Below are 20,652 nucleotides of genomic sequence, written 5' to 3'. Positions count from 1 at the left end.
CGTCACCGCGGGAACCCAGGCGCCTCACAAGCATGAGCGACCACACCAGCTCCGAGGTTCGGGGGGACTTTATAGCTCGGCGCAAAGGGGGAGCTAGCAGAGAACAGGGCGCAGTAACGCCCACGCCACCCGCCCCATGGAAACCGGACGGCGCCTGCGCGGCTTCAGAAACAGTAGGACGTGTGGGTGACCCAGTGGGCGGACTCCTCCTTGGAGCGCTTGGCGGAGCTGTGAGTCGTGAAGAGGGACTTGTAAGCTTCCGATTCTTCGCTTTCGGCAATGGACCTCTTTGTGGTTCCACACAGAGGCTTCCCGACTTTTCCAAAAGAGCTCCCATTTGCTGCTGGAAGAATGAGAAGCCAAATACTTTAAGGTTGGGCCTACAGATCACTCCAAATTTCACATTCTTAAAAAGGAAAAAAAGTCTGTTAACAGCAGGAATTTTCCTCTTCCTTTCTTGGGATAAATGTCAAAGTACATCCTCTCAACTGCCAACTCCTAAAAACAGATGAAGCTACTACATTTAAGTCTATCATTGAAAACCACACCAGTAACTGTTTGCTATATTCTCCACTCTGGTCCGAGCCCTGTGAATGCTGGAGATCAGATCATCCTCATGAGGGGTGCTATCAGCCTGTCTCACAGGGGCAGGAACAGAAGTACCAGGAGGCCGGGTCACCTACCCCAGGCCAGGTGGCCACTCCGTGTAGGGTGGGGACTGGAATCCATTAACCACTGTGGGTGCCACTCACAACACAAGGTTACACCTTATTTTACCTAATAATAAATCTGTGTTTCCTTTTTGTGAAATCAATCTTTCCTTTGAGTTAAGGGTAGTGAGGAGAAATGCAGTGAATTCTGGGCTATGTGTCAAACAGCCCTCTGGGACGTTCCCGCCCAATGCCCCAAGCCTCAGACACTAACCAGTCTCTGCAGTAAATCTGAGTCCAGCTCCCTGTGCAGCCTGGGTATCCTGGCACCAAATGCGCTCTCAGTAAAAAAACAATTAGCATCTATGCCCAGACTCCTTCAACCAGGCTTTGGGGTAGAGCGACTGTTTCTTAGCCTCCAAGAGAGCTCAATGAACTACTTAGAAACATGACTTAGGATGAGCCTGAGCTTTCAAATGCACTCTGACAAAACCGTGATATCACCACCTGGTTTACCAGCCCTCTAAAGAGCTCCCTGTTGCCTCAGTAGGACCCACCTGCACTTTTGGGAGCTGAGCTGGCTTTCTTCTCTCTAGAATCAAGGCTGGTTTCTTCAGGCTTCCCTGTCTTAATTTTTGATGGCCCTGGAGATTCTGTTAAAAAAAAAAAAAGGTAAGCCAAACAAAAAACAAAGCAAAAGCATGAACTTTTGAAAGAAACAGCTCCACAGCCTTATTTTTGCTAAAATAAGGACCTCTTTTAGTGCCTTACCTTCACTGACACCTGGCTTTGAGACAGACTCTGCCGCCTTGGGTTTCTTTGCTTTCTGTAAAAAGAAAGAGCAAACTGGAGACGTGCTTGAACTCTATTTCAGTCTAAGTGTGGCTGCCGCTGTCCCGGGAGCCCTGCCGACAGGCCGATGCAGTTCATTCAAGGTAGGTGCTCATTCTGGAGCAGACTCTGAGACCACAGGAGTCCTAAACCCTGGCCCTTGGTGTGTGTTTCCAGTTAACACACTTCTGCCTCAGTCAGAAATATACCTAAAGAGATCTGCCTGGTTCTCTATTTATATTCCAAAAACCACATTCTCAAAACTCTTAAATGAAAACACCAGATTTCAGTGATAACCATGTTACCAGTGACTTCCATACATAAAAGAGCTGTTAAACAAGTAACGAAGTATAGGTGGGCACCTGCAGTCCAGCCAGCAAAAAATGTGCTGAACCCAACCTAGTCCAGTCACTCTTGTTCAGAGTTGTCAAACTGCTCTGATGTTAGTTTACTAACTATAAAGACTTGAGGCTAGGGACACCTGGCTGGCTCAGTCGAAGCGCGTGCAGCTCCTGATCGTGGCGTCATAGGTTTGAGCCCCACGTTGGGTGTAGAGGTTAGTAAGAAAAAATAAAACAAGACCTGACACTATGCTGAAGGACACTTTAGCCAATTCTCCTAAACTCTGGATTTTTAAGCACTAGAATTCTGTCACTCATAATAATTACACTGGTCAGCAAAAATTTAAGAAATGAAACTAACCATTCTAAAATCTCACAGCTGTGTTAGAAGGGATTCAGTCAGAGAAAGCACAAACAGAAGGATGTTTATTCGGTGAGTTTACTTTAACATGCCACTTTCCTAACTATCCCAAAGGTGGCGCTAAAGACACACGGCCTAATCATTTCGGAAGGCTGCCGTCACTGGAACACGTGGGGAACAGACCTTCCTCAGGCACTGGCCTTGAACGGGTAATACAGACATGCAGAGTGACCTACAATGCTTGTACACAATGTAAAAACTTCCTGTTTGTTTCACACATGCAAGGCACATATTCAAATCCGTGAGGATGATACCTAGTCCTCAAAAAAAGACAACTGTGGATTTTGAAGCCTTTCATTCACAGCTGAGGTTCTATAAAAAGCAAGAGCAGCAAGAAGTTAGAGAGGAAATGCTATGTCCTATCTTCGGCTGAGAGTGTATTTGGGAAATATTCTGGTATCCTGGTAGCAGTATCTAAGAGGCATTCCCAGAAGCCACAGGGAGCATTTTGCGGAGAGGGGTGTGCGGGCCCCGCTGGGCTGTGAACACCTTGGCAGGAACTCTGGGACCGGAGACGACTCACCACGGGGGCGCCGTTAATGACCATACAAACACCAGGAGCTTCCTCGGAAACAGATTTTTTCCCTTTTCGTGCTTTTTAAAAACAACTTGATCAATGACAGCAAAGAAGAACAAGCAGATCCTTTTTGATAACTGTCAAAAACATCTCAAGCTTTCTTCTTTTTTGCTCATATGATAACAAAATCACATTTAGAAAATGAACAGAGAATGAGTGCACTTACATTCCAGGGGGATAGGGTCCTGCTCTTTCCTCTATGATGATTTAAAAAAAACACAACTCTGAAAAATCTTTAATTATTACATCACTGGTAAATGCATGCCACACAGAGGGAAGCTATTTTCCCCCACAACTTTATGTCCTCAGGACACTGAAACGCATTTTCTACTACTTCAATCATTCCTCTGACTTCAATCATTCCTCTCCCACATTTACCCTGAACCTAAACTTGTTTGCTAATTTTTAATTTTATAAATTAAAATTATGATTAATTTTTAAAATTTATTATTTTTAACAATCTCTACACCCAACGTGGGGCTGGAGCTCACAACCCTGAGATCTAGAGTCACGTGCTCTACAGACTGAGCCAGCCAGGTGCCCCTTTTTTTAAAAAAAATATTTTATTTATTTGACAGAGAGATACACAGAGAGAAAGGGAACACAAGCAGGGGGAGTAGGAGAGGGAGAAGCAGGCTTCCCACTGAGCAGGGAGCCCGATGTGGGACTCGGTCCCAGGACCCTGGGACCATGACCTGAGCCGAAGGCAGACGCTTAATGACTGAGCCACCCAGGCGCCCTGTAACTTATTTTTTTTTTTAAAGAATGAAAAACTTGCTGTCACAAAAGATCATATGGATCGTCTGTAAATACTTAAGAAATAATGAAATTTGCTGCTGGATCCAGAATGTATGGCACACAGAACGACTTCTTAGCTGATAAAACTGTTTTGAGCCTGGTCATTATGCCAAAACAGGAGGCAATGAATCCACTGCTTATGGAGTGGGATCTAGACCCAGGGCCACAAAACAAAGCCTTCCCGTCCCGAGTCCACGCAGAGCTTTGGTCACAGCCAGGGGTCTGCGGCACTGGCCTCCCTTCCGGAGAGCCGAGGCAGCCCTCACACCTAGAGGCCCCGGCCAGGGCTCAGGAAGGCTGGGGGCGGCTCCCAGTCATGGGGAGGCTGCTCAGCCCCTCACTACCTGAGGTGCCTCAGCGGTGGGTGGGGATCGCAGGCTCCCAGGCCCCCGCAGATCTCCAGGGGACTCCCCAGGACATTCAGACCTGGGCAGCACAGGCTCTCCAGATGTGCTGTTTGCTTCTACTGTACAAGTTTTATACACCCAGGACGTAAAGTCAGCACAGCCCAGAGGTGGTGGCTACCCCCCCGCCCTGGGCTGCAAGCGGGCACGAGCTTGGTGACCCTCCTGAGCATGCCCGCCCCACACAGGTGCTGTCGCCAGCCCCATGTCACGGATGAAGCAGCTGAGTGAAGGAGGGCAGAACCGCTGTGCCCCACACAGTGAGCCCAGGCCCTTCAAGGTTGTAAAAGCGCCTCAATCACTGCACGCCCAAAAGCAGGGCAGTTCGGGGGTTTGCCACTGGCCCCACGGCAGAGGCAGCTGGCAGCACCTGAAGACTCTGGGGGGGTGGTGGACCCCAGGGCTCTGTTACCTTCCCCAGCTTCGCCCTCAGCCTCCTCTCCTCCATCCTCCTCTTCAGCGTTTCCACGTCCTCCTTGGTGCCGTTGAGCACGATGACGTCGTCCTCCTGGAAAGCAGCCCCACACTGGAGAGGGCAGAACACAGAGGAGACTCCATCACCACGCGGTGGGCAGCTCAGCTACCCCCAAGACGCTCCCGGAGCCCAACCACTGCTCTGCGAACCCTCGGGAACTTCCTGCCTGTACCTCGGCTTAGCCAGCTTCTGAGTGTGAGCCCTGCTTTGGCAAGTTCTGTGTCTGGAGTCAGTGTGGCAGGCCCGAGAGGGCTCTGAAAGGGCCTGGCTCTGCAAGGCCAGCCCCACACTGGTGTCTGCGAACCTGGAGGGCGCCCACCATTTCCTAACCGCGTCGGGCTTCTTTCCATCCAGGTGTGCGCCGCGGCCCCGACCCCCAGGTGTGCGCGGGAAGGGCGGTGCAGAGCCACTGGCTGCTGGTGGGCGTTCGGGAGAAGTCTGCGGCAGGGACCAGCAGTGTCTATTCAGCACTCGCTGCTGGCTCGTCTCGGGACTCACTTCACGAGAACCGGGGCCCTGTCACCTGCATTTCTCCCTTGTTCTCAGGTGTTGCAGACGCTGCCTGGGGGGGAACCCTACTTTGAGAACCCCTGCTCCAGTGTCTGGGAAGATGGCCAACTGGGGGAACCGGGCTCCATCCCAGCAGGAGAGAAGGACCTGTCTGGAGGCAGAGGCTGCACTTCAGCTCTCTCCTGGGCCGCTGCCCACGGGGGTCCCGGGGGGGGGGGGGGGGGGTCCTGCATCTTCAAAGGCCCGCCTGGGGGGCCCACCCCGCTGGTCACTCTCGGCCTCAGTGACCGCATCTGTTAAATGGGAAGTAAACCGAACTCCCAGCGCGGTCGAGGATGAGGCCAGAATTCAGGGCACCGGCGTCGGGAGCGTAGCACAGGGCTGGGCAGCCAACAGTCAACCACTGTGGGCTACAGCTGTGGGTCTGCGCTTTCCTGGAAGACAGCGACCTGTCCCGACACAGACCATCTCCAGGACACATCTCTGTGTTTCTGACTAGCTTCCCTGGGAGAAACCTCACACGCACATGGCTATATGTGTCTTGCTGGGGAAAGTGGGCCTCTGTGCCCCTTCATGGAGGGAGAGTGCACGGATTCCTGCTGACACCGCCTGGGTCTCTGTCCCTGACCCTCAGCCACGCAGCCTTACCAGCCTGCTGGGATAAACATGAGCCGTGAGCACAATCACGTGCTGACCCCAGTGAGGCCTCGAGAGCCTACCATGCTCAGAACAGGAACAGCCACACACCCAATGTACCCAGAATCTCTTTTCTACAACACATTCTCAGCACAAGACATTGAAGTGCTCTTCTTAAAAAGCTGCCGAGCTTTTCCCAGCACCTCCCAACACACAGGAGAGCCAGTGGACATGTGCTGACCCCTCAGGCGCTACCTTAGCTCGGTTATTTACTGTGGTTCTCACCTCCAAAACCCACAGCACAGGCCCAAGGCACCTCCTTTCCTAGGAGGGATCTGGTAAGATGTCACAACTGAAGAGACCCCCCCCCCCACCTTTGGCCCACACATCCTGAGATCAGGGCCACAGAGAAGCCCTATGAACAACAGAAGGGGGGCTGTTACGGCACCTCGCCGGGACTGCCTTCGAAGAAAAGGAGCTTGTTTTTTGCCATCACTGCAGGGAGGCCTCCAGCCTCTGCAGGAGGAGGCCTCCTGGGAAGTCCCACGCTGTGGGAGATTTGGCTAGTCTTCCCTTGGGGGATCTCCTTCTTGAGTAGGGAATGAAAAAGGATCCGCAGGAACAGAATCAGGTGGCAGATACGGCCCAGTGGGGCTGGGGCTATGGCGTCAATAACCCTCCCGAGCACACAACCAAGAGGTAGAAAGGAGTCTCCATTTGTTCCATTAGTCTGCCCCCTCCTCCTTCCCCACTCCGGGCTTTCTGCGGCTGATTTCCACCAGTCCCTGGCACCCCCTTTCCTGGAGTGTCGGCGGTCAACAGTCTCTCTCCTCTACATGTGACTGTTTAGTTGTCTAGATAGGGCTGTGGACCCCATTCTACCTACAGTTGTGGTGTGCTGTGCCCAGAGTTATATTTTTAAAGTTGAATTAGCCACTAAGCATAAAAAGTCGGGAACCCCTCATGCTAAAAATTGAGGTATCTTGCTTTCTCCCCCAAATTCAAAAGATCCATTAATACTAAACCCACACTCTCAAGGCCTCAGTTGCTGGGACCTGAGAAGGGCTGCCCCCTAGAGCCTGGGCACGACCCTCCCACTGGCGGCAGGCCCTGTCACGCTCCTGGTGTGTGCCTGACACCCTGGCAGGCTGCTGCCTGACCCCCGGAACTTGGGTGAGGGACCCATCCGTTGGGAGCATGTGAAGCCAGAGCAGGAAGCAGATTTCCATCTACGGTGCCAGTGGCCAGGCTGGGGCTCTTCTCTACGTACTGAAGGGTTGAGGGAGGGTTACTTTCAAAAGTGAGGGGAGGGCTGCGGCAGAGACAGAGCCGACCCAAAGGGCCGGACCCTCTCTGCTTATAAAGTAACACATATCATAAGCGAAAAACACACGTATTTTCCTGCAAACACATTTTTCCATGTGTACAGTTACTGCACAGGTGAAATCATGTCTTTATTTTAAATTAGCCTCCTTTTATCACTTATAACTTATATGTCCCCAAAATGGAAAAAATAAATCACAGCACATTCTTAAAAAGGAAGGGCAGAGAGTTATTTCAGAGTTTCTGACAACGTAGAAAGTGTCTATTAAGCTAAAAGAAAACGACTACAAATTACATATCCCTGATCTCTGGATATTCACTTTTTTTTTTTTTTTTTTAAAGCATTAGGAAAAAAAAAAGCCAGCAGGAAAGTGCCAAGGGAACGGGTAGAATTACGATAACATGCTACTCTATCTGCAGATCTGGATCACGAACAATTGGAAAAGTGGTTTCTCAATCACTGTTCTTACAAATAATATTTGCAACAAACACCGGCATGCATCTCAGACCGCAAAATCCCCCTTGTGGGACTCGTTTATTCTCCGCCACCGAAGCCTGTTTCCTGTGTAGCACTCTGTGGCACACAGTAAATGAACGTGTGCCTGTATGTGCGTACTGACTTTCAAAACAGTGCTTCCCTGTCATACCGTAAGCTCCAAGAGGGACAGAATGGCCGTGATCCGACTCGGCTGTGGCCCAGGGGTAAGCCCAGGGCCCTGCACACAGTGGGCACTCGGGAACTAGTTGCCGCATGCATGAATGAAAACACAGCCCGGAGAAATACTTCAAGCCAGGATGAAAGGGAATAATACTTTAAAGCCAAATAGTTCCCCTGAAAGGTCGTATGAACTTTACACTCCCTACCACATGTAAGAGTGCCCATCACACCATATAATTTGAAGGAACAAAAACACACTGATCTGAAAGGTAAAAGAAGGTAGCTCCTTTTTGGCTTCAATTAAGAAACAAAAATCCCCACTGCATTCCTACTGCCTCTCTTGCAGATTATGTGTATATGCTGTAGGTCCACTTTATTTATTAGGATCTTTTTAAAGAGTTTATTTGAGAGAGAGTGAGAGCGAGCATGCGCCGGGGGGGGGGGGGGGTGGGAGGGAGAAGCAGACTCCCTGCTGAGCAGGGAGCCGCATCCGGGGCTCAATCCCAGGACCCCGAGATCCTGACCTGAGTCAAAGGCAGATGCTTAACTGACTGAGCCACCCAGGCGCCCCTATTTATTAGGATCTTCATTCAAAAATTTTTTACTTTAACCAGTCTGTATAAGAAATCGATATATTAAGCCTATTGACCTTTGATCCACTTATCACAATAATTCGTCCCCCGTGTTTGGTTTTATTCTGTATTTCCCTTCGAGCTATGGAAGCGTAAAGCTGTATGCAGGCCACTCTATGTTCTCAGCTGTTTCTTCCACTGCTTTTTGCTTAGGAGAATCTTCCTCCTTCCAGGTTTAGGATGTGAGGTCCCAGGTGAAATCCAGCACCAATCCTTATCCCCTCGGGACGGGCGACTATGAAGGGCCCAGTTCACGAGCACCCACAGGCTGACCTTTCCAACAGGCACTCAAGGTACAGGGGCCACAGCTGCAGCAAGACTTCACCAGCAGCCGGTGGCCTTTCCTTTCCTGATTCTTGCCCAAGAAACCTCAATCCTGGCATCTGAGGATGTCCCTACAAGCATATACAAGGTCTCACCACCACTGAGAGGCAGCACGAATCTGTTTCTGTATAAAAAGTACATATACCACACACAGCCATGCCGCAACCCCGTGAGCTTAGAGAGACTCGACTCTATCCACCCCATTAAGAAATCTTTCTATGGCCACAGCGCCATCTGTTCCACAGAAGAGCAACAGGCATCTCGAGTCACCTGCGAGCAGGCGAAGTGAATCTGCACTCATCTGACTAAATGTCAAGCTCAGGTGCCTGGATACCTGCAAAAGGAGAAGTCTCCACAGCATGTGACTCCTGTCTCTTGGCTCCATTATTCTTAGGTCTGTCTGGGGGAACCCGATGAGACAGCAAGTAAGGGAAGCTTTGAAACCAGAGATGGGAAAGAAGGGAAGAGGACAAGTATCCAGCAGCGGAGAACAACAGAAGGGCAGAGTCGCTGCCGGTGAGGCAGAGGCCCCCTCAGCCATGTGCCCTGGCCCAGCCCCGCCCCTGGTGGAGCCGCCGAGCACCAGGCCGGGCACATCTCCCCTGCGTCCCTGAACTGGGGCCCTCTGGAGAGCCGTGCTGAAACGCCTGGATTGTTCCAAATGCCATTTCGGAAGAAAACAAGATTTTTAAAGGACTTTTATTATTTATCCCTTTAATAAAAAAGGGTCAGATAACCACATCTGGCCTCCGATTTTTAAAAGCATTTATAGAATTTGCCCCTCGACTGCCAGGATCTCATCCAGGCTTCAGAACACCAGACCACTCTGCTGCCCTTCATCTGGGCCAGGCTGCTGACTCGTTGTGTTTTATAAGGCAGTGATCTGGTCCTGGAGAAATGCTCAGAGAAGCAGCCACTACTTTTCAATCTACAGGTCAAAACCAACAAGAATAAAATCCTCCAGGGATGAAAGGGTAACAAAACCTGCCAAACAACTCTGTTCATGTGATTTAAGCAGAAGCCACGGGAAGAGAAGCACTGATTGGGGAGAAGAACCGGGCCCGGCACGGACGCCGCCAGCATTCCGCCCCTCGGAATCTGAGGAGCAGCTTCTGGTAAGTGCTTCATTAAGTGACGCCCAGGTCGTGAATGGCAGAGGCTGAGCAGGTACAATTATTAAAATGTTTTTCTTTGCCTCCTTTATAGTTTTAAAACAGAAATATTGGAAGATCAGTAATATTGTTCAATGCAGATAGAGCAGGCATCTTTTTCTCTCAAAACCAGCTCTCCGGTTTTTGTTTCAGCCAAAGAAAATAAAAGTGGAATATTTTCAAGTTTGAGATTTGATTTTTTTTTTTAAAGATTTTTATTTATTTGACAGAGAGAGAGAGAGGACAAGCAGGGGGAGAGGCAGGCAGAGGGAGAGGGAGAAGCAGGCTCCCCCTGGAGCAGAGCCCGATGGAGGGCTCGATCCCAGGCCCCTGGGATCATGACCTGAGCCGAAGGCAGATGCTCAACTGACTGAGCCACCCAGGCGCCCCTTTCTAAGGCCTTTAAAGTAAATATTTTAAATACAGTTTTTGTGAGAGAAAAAAAGGGTCTAAAAATCAGTCAGACTGCACTTCTTAATGAGCTGCGTATTCCCCACACTTGAAAAATACCACTTACATGCCTTGGAAATTAGTTCGGTGATAGAAAAGTCACCTGTTTAATAATTACATTTTCATGATGGCAACAGAAGTCACGTTTACATTATAGACAAAACCACAACAAGTCACCAAGAATCAAGGCTAGGGAATGTTTGCAAAGCTGAAAATGGCGCAGACCCCCCCCATTCAGAGGACCGACTGGCCAGCCCCGAAGACGTGGTGCCCACGGGACTGGCCCAGCGCCCACTAGCTGCTGTGTTGCTGCAACAGCAAGAGCAACGACCGCCCGCGCCCCTGGGGGCCTGCCTGCCTGAAAGAGCCTGTGTTGAAGCGACGACAACAAAGCTCAACCGCTGGTGACCCCGGTCCCCAGGGCCGCTGCCATTCGAGGGCACACCTACTTCTCCATCACAGAGGGAACCCGAGCTGGAAGGAAGGTGAACCGGGCAGCTGTGAGCGCTGCGCGGCCAGAACTGGAGGCAGAAAGGCAGCAGATGAGCACAGCCCAGCTCACACGCCTGTCTCTACAGAAGGGAGGGAAAACACTTAGCCCAGGTATTACCCTGAAGGACAACGGATTACACACGGGGCTTGTCCTCATGTAATTATTACAAACTACTGAAAAGATCCAATTCTCTGTGGCAGAGCCACAGTTTACATGGGGTGTGGTCTGTCAGCGAAGTGGGGCTAACAACCATTCTGTGATGAAACCAGACTCTCTTCCTTTGACCACAAGCCTAGAAACAAAACCAAAGATGACAAAGATGACAAACCAAACCTCCAAAACCTCCTCCCCATACTACAGCTGTAACACAATGCGACAAACTATGGCACATGGCTGCCCTTTAACCCAAATCTGTGCGAGTAGTTAAAAAAGCTTTATTTTAATTTCAAGAAGGTATTTCCTTCCTGCTGAATTTCTAGGTCTTGTTTATTTTACAGACCAGATAGGAAATGTGTTCATTACAGTGAGTTTTTGTGTTTATAAAAACTATAAAAGTATTTATACATATAAAAGTATATATATATATAAATGTATAAAAAGTATAAAAATGTCTTTAAAATTATGCCATTATGTGTCATGTTTGGGGCCATCCACAAGCGTTTACTGACCTGGCATAGAACACTGTAACTTGGCATATTTGGGCAGTGACTGCTTTTTATTTTTGAAGCGGGATGGGTAAAAAGGAACTATACAAGGAAAATAAATACATTTTTTAAATTCACAACCCACAATCAGCATTCACAGCTTTTACTGGTTCACAGTTTAAGAACACAAGGGGAGCTCAAAAGGCTGCCTAGTCCATGCTTCATCCAAATGGCATCTGTAATAATGACGCAGAAGGGCAAGGGACTAATGTCAATGTGAGCTAGAACACTGCTCAGAAGCAAATGGGCTTTTTAAATAGGCAATGATATGACTTTTTATTGAAACCAGGAACAAAGTAATTACTAACACACAGATGTTTTACCTGATGATCAGTCTTCTTCCTAAATTTCAAAGGTGATGATGCCTTCATGCATTAATAATTAATCAAAATGCTTTTGGTCACCTTTGTTCCTGCTAAACCTATTCAGGCATTTCTGTAGGGCTCCAGAAAGGCAACTCAATTATTATCAAATAATTTCATTAGATAAAGATATCTTATTTTTAATCACTGAACCCTTCTTTAAAAATAATCATAAACTCATGTCAACAAGTCAAATTCTGCCATCACAAAACTTCTCTTGATTTGTTGCTTCATTTACTGGAAAGAGTTATAACATGATACAGAATAACAGCATAAAATGAACTCTGAATAATGCAGAACAGGACAGTATCTATGTCCAAAATAAATATTTAAGATTGTTTTTTAACCTGCCAAGCTAAGGGCAGTAACACATGAAAATATGCTCAACATCATTAAACATGAGGGAAGTGCAAAGTAAAACCACAATGAATCACCACCACACACCTATCAGAATGGTTAAAATAATGAATCTGATCACACCAGGTGTTGATGAGGCTATAAAGTGACTGGAACTCTCCTACACCGCTGCGGGGAAGGCAAAATGGCACAACCACTTTGGGAAAGAGCGGGCAGTTTCACTGTTAGGTATTTAACCCAGAGAAACAAAAACACAGGTCCTATTACCACCACCCTGGAAACCTGCTGACTTAACATTCCAGAAGTTTTTACACTAAGGGCTGTTTTAATAAAATTGCCATTGCTCCTAATTTGGAATTGTGTTTAAAAGGAAGAGAATATACTTTCACTAACTGCCCCCACTGTGCCAAAACAAAATCTTTTTTTTTTTTTTTTGAGATTTTATTTTTATTTATTTGACAGAGAGAGAGACAGCCAGAGAGGGAACACAAGCAGGGGGAGCAGGAGAGGGAGAAGCAGGCTTCCCACAGAGCGGGGAGCCTGACGCGGGGCTCGATCCCAGGACCCTGGGATCATGACCTGAGCCGAAGGCAGACGCTTAACTCTCTTCCTTTGACCACAAGCCTAGCTGAGCCACCCAGGCGCCCCCAAAACAAAGTCTTAAGTACGCAAACGTCATGATTATGAGCTTGCTGAAGTAAGTCATCAAGATTTTCTATTACGTCAGGGAATGGAAGGAGATTTCCAGCATCACAAGTATTGCAAATGGCTACTCAGTGCAATGTGCAGCCTGAGTCCATCCAGGATGGCTGTGCCCAATTTTGACATCATGTTATGGATAAATAAGCACTGGAAAATAAACCACAAACCCACAGTGTATCTTTTACTTTTGTAAACGTGATTTGTGGATAACTTTTCAGTTTTCCCAAAGGCTGATATATATTTCAATAATTTGAATACATCAGTGTTAATTCTGAGTCGGCAGAGGTCACCTAACCACCTACCATATGTTTTGGTGCTGAGGGCTATACTTTTCAATAAAGCCGCTGAAATACAAAAACAAAAACAAAGGGCCAAAGACTTGTGCGTGAATGCTTATAGCATCTAGTAATATCCTAAAACTGGAAACAATTTCAATGTCCACAACAGATGAACAGAGAAGCTGTGGCATGCCCACGCAATGGAATCCTGCTCAGCAGTAAAAAGGCAAGGACGGTGATAAATGCAATGATGTGGGTGGAATCTCAAAATCAGTATCCTAAGTGAAACAAGCCAAGCAAAAAGCACACAGTGTAGGACTCCATTTATATAAAGTTACAGAACATGCCAGCAAATCCACTGATGGATTTGCCAGAGACAGGGTGGAGTAAAAGGGGGAACTTTTAGGGGTGAGGGGAATGCTTGTCATGGTGACCGTGGTGATGGTTTTGTGGGCGTGTAGGTATAGAAAAACTGAGCGTGTTATACACCTTAAATATGTGCACTTCAGTCACGTTGCAGGTTGGGGGAGGGCTGCCGCACCCTAAATTCTCCCTCTTGTTCTCTTAGGAAGCTTAAAGGAAAACATTTCATACCATAGTGATGAGAAGGCCCTTGGAGCCTGAAACATGAGCCAGCTGCGAGCCACGAAGCCCGGGCTCCTCCTGTGTGCAGGCATATGCATCTTCGTTTTTCTGTATTTACGGACTCCAACCCCTGAGGAAGCAGAGGAGGAACCCACCTACCCAGCAGTAGTGGAATGTGGCTTTTATCCGGACGAACTGTGTTCAGCTTTATTTGAAGGGAAAGGGGCCGCCCTCCAAATTGCAAGATTTTGCAAAAACCCTCATGGTTCTCAAATTCTTGCTCATTTACGCACACCAGGAAATTGCTCTAGGATTTCCCAGGAGTTGCATTTCATAACCAGACCCTTGTCTGCAGAAGAGAGCAATTTCTCTTTGGCATATATTATAACAATTCACAAGGAGCTGGCAATGTTTGTGCAGCTTCTCAGAGCTATTTATGTGCCTCAAAATGTTTACTGTATTCATGTTGATGAAAAGGCCCCAAAGAAGTACAAGACTGCTATGCAAACCCTGGTTAACTGTTTTGAAAATATTTTTATTTCATCAAAGAGAGCAAGAGTGGCTTACACTGGCTTCACAAGACTCCAGGCAGATATTAATTGTATGAAAGACCTGGTCCATTCCAAATTTCAATGGAACTATGTCATTAACCTTTGTGGACAGGATTTTCCAATAAAAACCAACAAAGAAATCATACGCTACATCAGAAGCAAATGGAATGACAAAAACATCACTCCTGGAGTAGTTCAACCACCAAACATGAACTCCAAGACAAGTGAAAGTCAACCGGAATCCACCCCTGAAGGAAATATCTACGTATCTCCCAACAAAAGATTCAAGGACGAACCGCCCCGTAATTTAACAATTTATTTTGGAAGCGCTTACTATGTCCTAACGAGGAAGTTTGTAGAGTTTGTACTAACTGACAGCCGTGCAAAAGACATGCTTCGGTGGTCCAAGGACATCCAGAGCCCGGAACGACATTACTGGGTGACTCTGAACCGACTGAGAGGTAAGAACAATCCAGCAATGTGGCGTCTGTTCAGATCAGAAGCAACAACAGAAGTTTACTCTTGAGGGAAAACGCTATTTCACTACTTTACTATGGCTCGGTAAATAGCTCTGCATTTTGCAAGACCTTTCACTTGAGGAGTATGGGAGGGTCTAGTTTTAGGGGTCTCAAGTTTGCTGAGGGTGCCCCATGTTCCCAAACCAGCCCAGTTGCTTTTTTGTTCCCTCTCTGAAAAGAAGTCCTACCAGCATCTGAGCAGAAATCTTCAGAAACTTCTTCCTTCAGTCATTAAATACTACGTACCCACTAGTGCCAGACATTATGCTAGGGGCTCTTTAAGACGAGAAAATATTAGAAGTAGTAATTTTTTGGGTGGCAGATAGGATACCTCAGATAGGTTCCCTGAGAGGCAGAGGGAGAGCTGATGTCCTTCTTTACGTGGACTTATTTTCTCTTTGAGTAAAGCTGAGTGGCTCCTCTAGGGGATGTGACTTCAAGTTCGAACAGCTAAGCTAATCGGTCCAGATGACAGTGCAAACACTGGATCCAGTAGAAACTGGTTAGGATCTTATTATAATCTCTCATATCCACTGAAAATCCTATTTTCGAATCCCCTCAGAGGGCTATCATGGGGAAAACACAATCCCAAGAGACGCAACATCATCAGCCCAAGGGTGCATTGTACGCGTTCGGTGAGTTACTGGGGATGGAGAAAGGGATGAAAGCGAAGCACAGCGCTGGGACACGACGCCAGTGTGGTGCTCCCCAGCCGCCCCCAAAGTGTTAGCCCCTCAGCAGACCACAGCCGAACACCTGGAGCGAGGCTGGACCCCCACCCCTGGACTCCTGCCTGTGCAAGAAGGGGGAGGGCCGGCGCAGAAGTGGTAGCCAAGGGCTGAGGAGCTGCCTGCGCTGCAATGCCTGGTCTGCTTCCCCTGCAGACGCCCCGGGAGCCACACCGGAGGCCGGCTGGGAAGGAAATGTTCGCGCTGTGAAGTGGAGACACGAGGAGGGAAGTGTTCACGATGGATGTAAAGGTAAAAATCAAACCAAACCTAAAAGCAAGCCTTCCCGTTGTAGGCAAACTTGACAACTGCAGCCGGGGTAAGATCGGGAGACACAGACGACCGTTAGCAGAAGTAGTGAGGGGATGAGTGAGGTTCCAATTCCATGGGGTCAGTTTTTTAAAAACTTCTTATGTAATTATAATACCTAGCAAGCAAAGCGCACAAATCATAAGCATCTGGGTTGATGCATTTTCACAAAGTGAACACTAAACCGGGCGGCAACTTTAAACGATACACAAGCTAGCTGGTTTCTTCCACCTGCTCCTAGAATTCAAACTCAACATTTATTTAAAAAAGCTCTGGGTCCCCCTGTGTCTCTACCAGAATAGACGAGGGAGTAACACAGGTGTATGCTCCAGAGCGGGTTCTTAAGTAGTTCTTGCTGAAGGAAGGTCTTTTCGCTTTCTGCCCTCAGGAGACTCTCCCCGGGAGCTGTGAATTCTTGTCTGGTGTCCCAGAGGTTTTAGTTACCAGGACAACAGAGAAAAGACAGACCTGGGGTGGGGACGGCAGTGTCCCTCTTTGGTGGACAGGCTAGAAAAGCACTGGCTGACAGCAGGTTCTCAGGCATCACAGTCTGGGGGGAGATGCCTAGGGACTGGGAGGACCGGAACCGGGCTCCTGTCGCGTTGTTCAGGCCTACTCTCCGGGCGCCGGCTCTCCCTGACCCCCCTAAAGCGCAGGGTAGGGTGGCTGCCTGAGAGGAGCACACAGTCTCGGGGAGAAGACGGAGGCCAACGGTCACAGTGCCATGTCCACAAGTCCAATGGGGAGAGGTGCAAGCGCTCTGGGAGCCCGCCCGGAAAGGAAAACAAGGTGTCCAACCTTTATGGGGCCACCAACCGTATGGGACAGAGAAGGCAGGAAGAGTGGGGCAGACGTGCGTGCAGGTGGCCGGGGTAGAGCATCCTCTGTCCGAGGGGATCTGGCCTTCCCAGCCACACAGGGGGGACCACCACATACAACCACCTCTTCTCATTGTGCATTTGGGTGTGGTCCCCGGGCTTGAGTGACAGTAGACCAGCTAGCCACCGGGCTCACCCAGTTTTCAAGCTGTTTAAAAGACTGACCAAAAAGCAGCAGGTTGCAGACAAATGAAAAGTGTAAAACCTAACATCACAGTAATTCAAAGATGAGCAATTCCTGCTGCCATGTACGCAGCCACCCTCCTCTGACAGGTCCAGAAGGGCTAGAAGAATTTTCTAGATGTTTTTAATAAATGTTTTAGCCAGGATTCAATTAGGGAGCTATTCACACAGTAAGAAGGTGACAGTCAAACAACAGGCTAAGGAGCAACCCTGACCTTTCTTTAGAAAGCAGGTGCTTGTTGCCATTACACACTAGGGTTGACAAGACTGGTAAATGCTCGGGTAGGGATGGGGGCTGGGGGCTCAGATTCCTCCTGAAAACATGATCATTCACAGTATAAGAAGTCAAGAAGGGCTGTTGCTATCAATAATAATGATTTAGCATTCATTCTTAGAGTGACAACCTGAATATTTCAATGTTTGTCAAAAAGCCCAATTACTGTGAATCTTAACAAAAATCATCATTGCCCCAAAGTAAACACTTCAGAAAGTTCTTGCCATTGCTCACTTTAGTGTGCAAACCATCCACAGTAAAGCAGCAATGTGGCCCCTTCCTCAGGCCGAGCACTGGCGGGTGAGTGTGGCAGCCCTGCCCCCCTTCCAGAGCCCGGCTCTGGGCCTGCAATCCATCCTCACAATGACTCCCAGCTGTTAACACCATAGTCACACTTTACAGAGAAAGAAGCCCAGGCTCTGAGAAGTGAGGTCACTCCCCATGTCACAGGAAGTGGCAGAGCCGGGTCTCAAACCAGGAGCTGCTGCCTGGCGCCCCTCCACTGGATGAGCTGACACAAAGAGGCAGAGTCACCCTGTTGTTATTTGTAATCACCAAAACAGCACGAGCCCGACTCTGAGGACTTTCCATTCGCTTGTGTTCCCTTCCGGCTCAAACTCATGTGTGTGCAAATGACAGAATTATCCAGTTACAATCAAGGTGCAGCTGAAAATCTTTTCACTCTGTCCTAAGTTTTTCAGACTGCCTGTCTTCATATTCAGACTTTTCAACTGGTGAAATGTAATTCTACTGATACTCCGTGACACTGTACCAAGAATACCTACCAGAAAGATCTCAGTCATGGCGACAGTTGCGGCTTAAGAGCGCTCACCCTGCGAGAGCTGCTTGGCCCTTTACCGGATGAGCGCCTGCTCACCAGGGGAACGTTCTTTCCACCTTTTTCCAGGCTCACCAACAACACTGGATGATTCTGTGCATGGAGTTCCGCCCCTTTCCTATATTTCCCTCAGACAGGTTTTTAAAAGTAGGATGACTGGGTTGGTGTGGAGAGAAAGGAGGGCAGAGCTGGGCACAGAGCAAGGTCTCCAAGATGGGGAGACCGTTCCCTCACACGCAAACTGAGCGCTCGCTTCTCTAGGAACCGAAGGTGGTAATGGAGTCACCTCAGGGTGTTGGTGGGAGGGTGACAGAGAAGGAAGCGCCAAGCACAGCGTCAGGCACATGAAACATGCTACTGAGCTCATCTCGAAGGAATTCAGCACTGGATTCTAACTAGCATTCTAACTTTAATTCCTTCCATTTGTATCACACACTCACTCTGCAAGAGCAAGAACCGACTGCAGCAAGGACCTGTTACCACTGATGCAATTCTTGTGAACTACCCACAACCAAGGGAAACAAAGTTCGTGGAACCTAACAATTTAGAGTGGGCCAGGCAAATGAGTGCTATTACACCTCTCTCGTGTGTTCACTAATAACGAACATTCCACAGCATTCCCTTAAAGTAGCCATTAAACATGCCAGAGATCACTGACAGAAGAAACGAAAACAACCCTGTCCCCACGGATTCAAAATCCAACACAGAAGCCCCGGTCAGAGCGATCCGGGAAATCATGGTCGGTCTGAGCTCCTGGGAAGCAGGGGCCTTTACAGATGATCCTGGAAAAGTGTCCCTTTTTGTGTGTGAATGTAAACTGACGACACAAAGGCAGCTCGGTTTTTGTGCTTCTTTCTGCAGGCCGCTACGTCCGCGAGAGCTGCGTGTATGGACCAGGAGACCTGCCGTGGATCATTCGGTCGCCTTCTTTGTTTGCCAACACGTTCGACTCAACAGACCCTCTGGTGGTGACGTGCCTGGAGCGGTGGCACCGGCTGCGGGTGCTGCGACAGGCAGAGGCTCCTGTGGAGCCTCAGTGGCGTTTCCCACAGGACGGTCACTTCAACAGGAGACTGAGCCACTGAGTGGGAAGCTGCAGAGTGTCTGCTTTCTTACTTCTACCCACCTGTTCCTGACTTGTACTAAGAGAACTCTGACCCAAAGAAGGAAGAATGAGAAATGATTCCTTGATACAAGCTAGTCATCAGATGAATTTAGAAACCTGCTGTTGACAAGCCGTTCCTATTAATCGCAGGCCACTCTTTAGCTTTGAGCAAGCAATCAAGAGAGGACAAGCGACTCAAAGTACTGCTGGGGGCCCCTGGACCTGCCAGCTGGACTGCTTCTGTAAACAGTGGTGGCAAATCAAAACCTCCCAACACTAGATCCTGACTCAAGTTAGCTAAGAACACATCTTATTTCTAAGATACTATTGTGTATGAGATTCTAATAAAGAACAAACTCCCGCTGGAAACGAAACTCTGCTTATCTACAAGAGTCCTCTTTGGCTGCCAGTCATGTTAACTTTGTTCTGGTAATCCTACAAAAACACAGAAGAGTCTACTTCCTTTGGGTAAAATGAAACTAATCCAGAGCTGAAACACACTTTCGTAAAAAGGCTGCCATATGTTTCCGCAGCCTGGGGCACTAACAGCACCGTCTGCCCTGACGGCTCGCTCCGCGCTACGTCTGGGCTGCCCCACGCCAGTGACCACGACCACAGGGGCTTCGGGGCATTTGAAATGTAGACAGTGTGAGTGAGTGAATTTTAATCTTTATTTTTAAAAAATGTAATGAACTGAAATTTAAATGGTCACATGTGGCTGGTGGTTACCATACTGAACAGCACCGGCCAAAGGCAGGAATGATCTTAATTTTCTCTACGCACAGATTCGGGTCTCTAAACAGTCCATGGCTTTTTCATCACTCTGTGAGGACCTCCTCTACATTCTCTTTCTCTAAAATAGATTGTGGCATCGTACAAGACCGAAAATGTGAAGTGCCACAACACGGAACAGCCAAAATAAAGGACAAGCAGGAACCAGGGAGAAGACACTGAAGAAATAAATGTGTAACCCACAAGCAGAGTCTAAAGCCTCAGTGAACTGAAGCTTTGCAATAAAATCAAATCAACTCAGTCAATGCAAATAGCCCTTGGAAAGCACAAAGCTAAATAGAAGGAAAAGAGGCTCTGAAAGCAGGTCCCACAAATCAAATGTAAGTAACCACAGAACATTAAAATCTTCGTTTCAACAAACATTTCTCCCACTTAGACACCTAATTTCAAGGAAAGCACACACAAAATGTTCAGACTGTCAAAGACGAGAACGCAAGAGCCCCACGACAGTACAGCTCTGCTTTTCTACACATTTTTATAGGCAAACACAGTGCTCACAAATGGTGCCAACTGGCTACGTTCTGAAAGCTCAAATTCACCACGACTGTGTCTCCTATATTTTATGACAACTCACTAGCAAGTTAAGGTCAAAACCCATTTTAAAAAAAAGCTTGTATCTTTTCAAGTTACTTGAAACACAAGCCTGCCTTCATTTTGTTTCAATGTCAACTAAATATTTCGTTTCAATGTCAATTCAATAGTCACACATTAGAAGGGTGTAATCCGGGAACCTACTTACCAGATTTGCCACAAGGATGAAGCACTTAGAACGATTTCTGACTCATCTCACAGATGAGGAAACTGAGGCACAGGG

The 20,652-nt window shown here is 48.1% G+C and overlaps 2 protein-coding genes across 3 annotated transcripts in view; one reads left to right on the top strand and one right to left on the bottom strand.

The window, feature by feature from the left end:
* Positions 1-20,652, bottom strand: part of RTF2 (replication termination factor 2) — a 38,076-nt gene continuing 17,424 nt past the window's right edge. The window contains exons 6-9 of one of the 2 annotated variants that reach the window (XM_021677809.2): positions 4,435-4,548; positions 1,422-1,476; positions 1,208-1,303; positions 1-343 (exon numbers count right to left, since the gene is read on the bottom strand). In XM_021677809.2, the coding sequence (XP_021533484.1) occupies positions 165-343; positions 1,208-1,303; positions 1,422-1,476; positions 4,435-4,548 (444 nt within the window). In that variant the 3' untranslated portion in view covers positions 1-164. The remainder of the gene's footprint in view (positions 344-1,207; positions 1,304-1,421; positions 1,477-4,434; positions 4,549-20,652) is intronic. The other variant, XM_021677810.2, reaches the window with a different exon arrangement.
* On the top strand, positions 13,705-19,026 carry LOC110569800 (beta-1,3-galactosyl-O-glycosyl-glycoprotein beta-1,6-N-acetylglucosaminyltransferase 7). Its single transcript, XM_021677746.2, has 3 exons — positions 13,705-14,674; positions 15,616-15,711; positions 18,803-19,026. Exons 1-3 carry the CDS (start codon positions 13,705-13,707, stop codon positions 19,024-19,026), a joined length of 1,290 nt encoding a protein of 429 aa, XP_021533421.1.

Source organism: Neomonachus schauinslandi, chromosome 10 (genome assembly GCF_002201575.2).
Source record: "Neomonachus schauinslandi chromosome 10, ASM220157v2, whole genome shotgun sequence".
Classification (NCBI taxonomy): Eukaryota; Metazoa; Chordata; class Mammalia; order Carnivora; family Phocidae; genus Neomonachus; species Neomonachus schauinslandi.
Note: the sequence above shows the minus strand (reverse complement) of the source record. Positions and strands in the feature narration are given on the sequence as shown.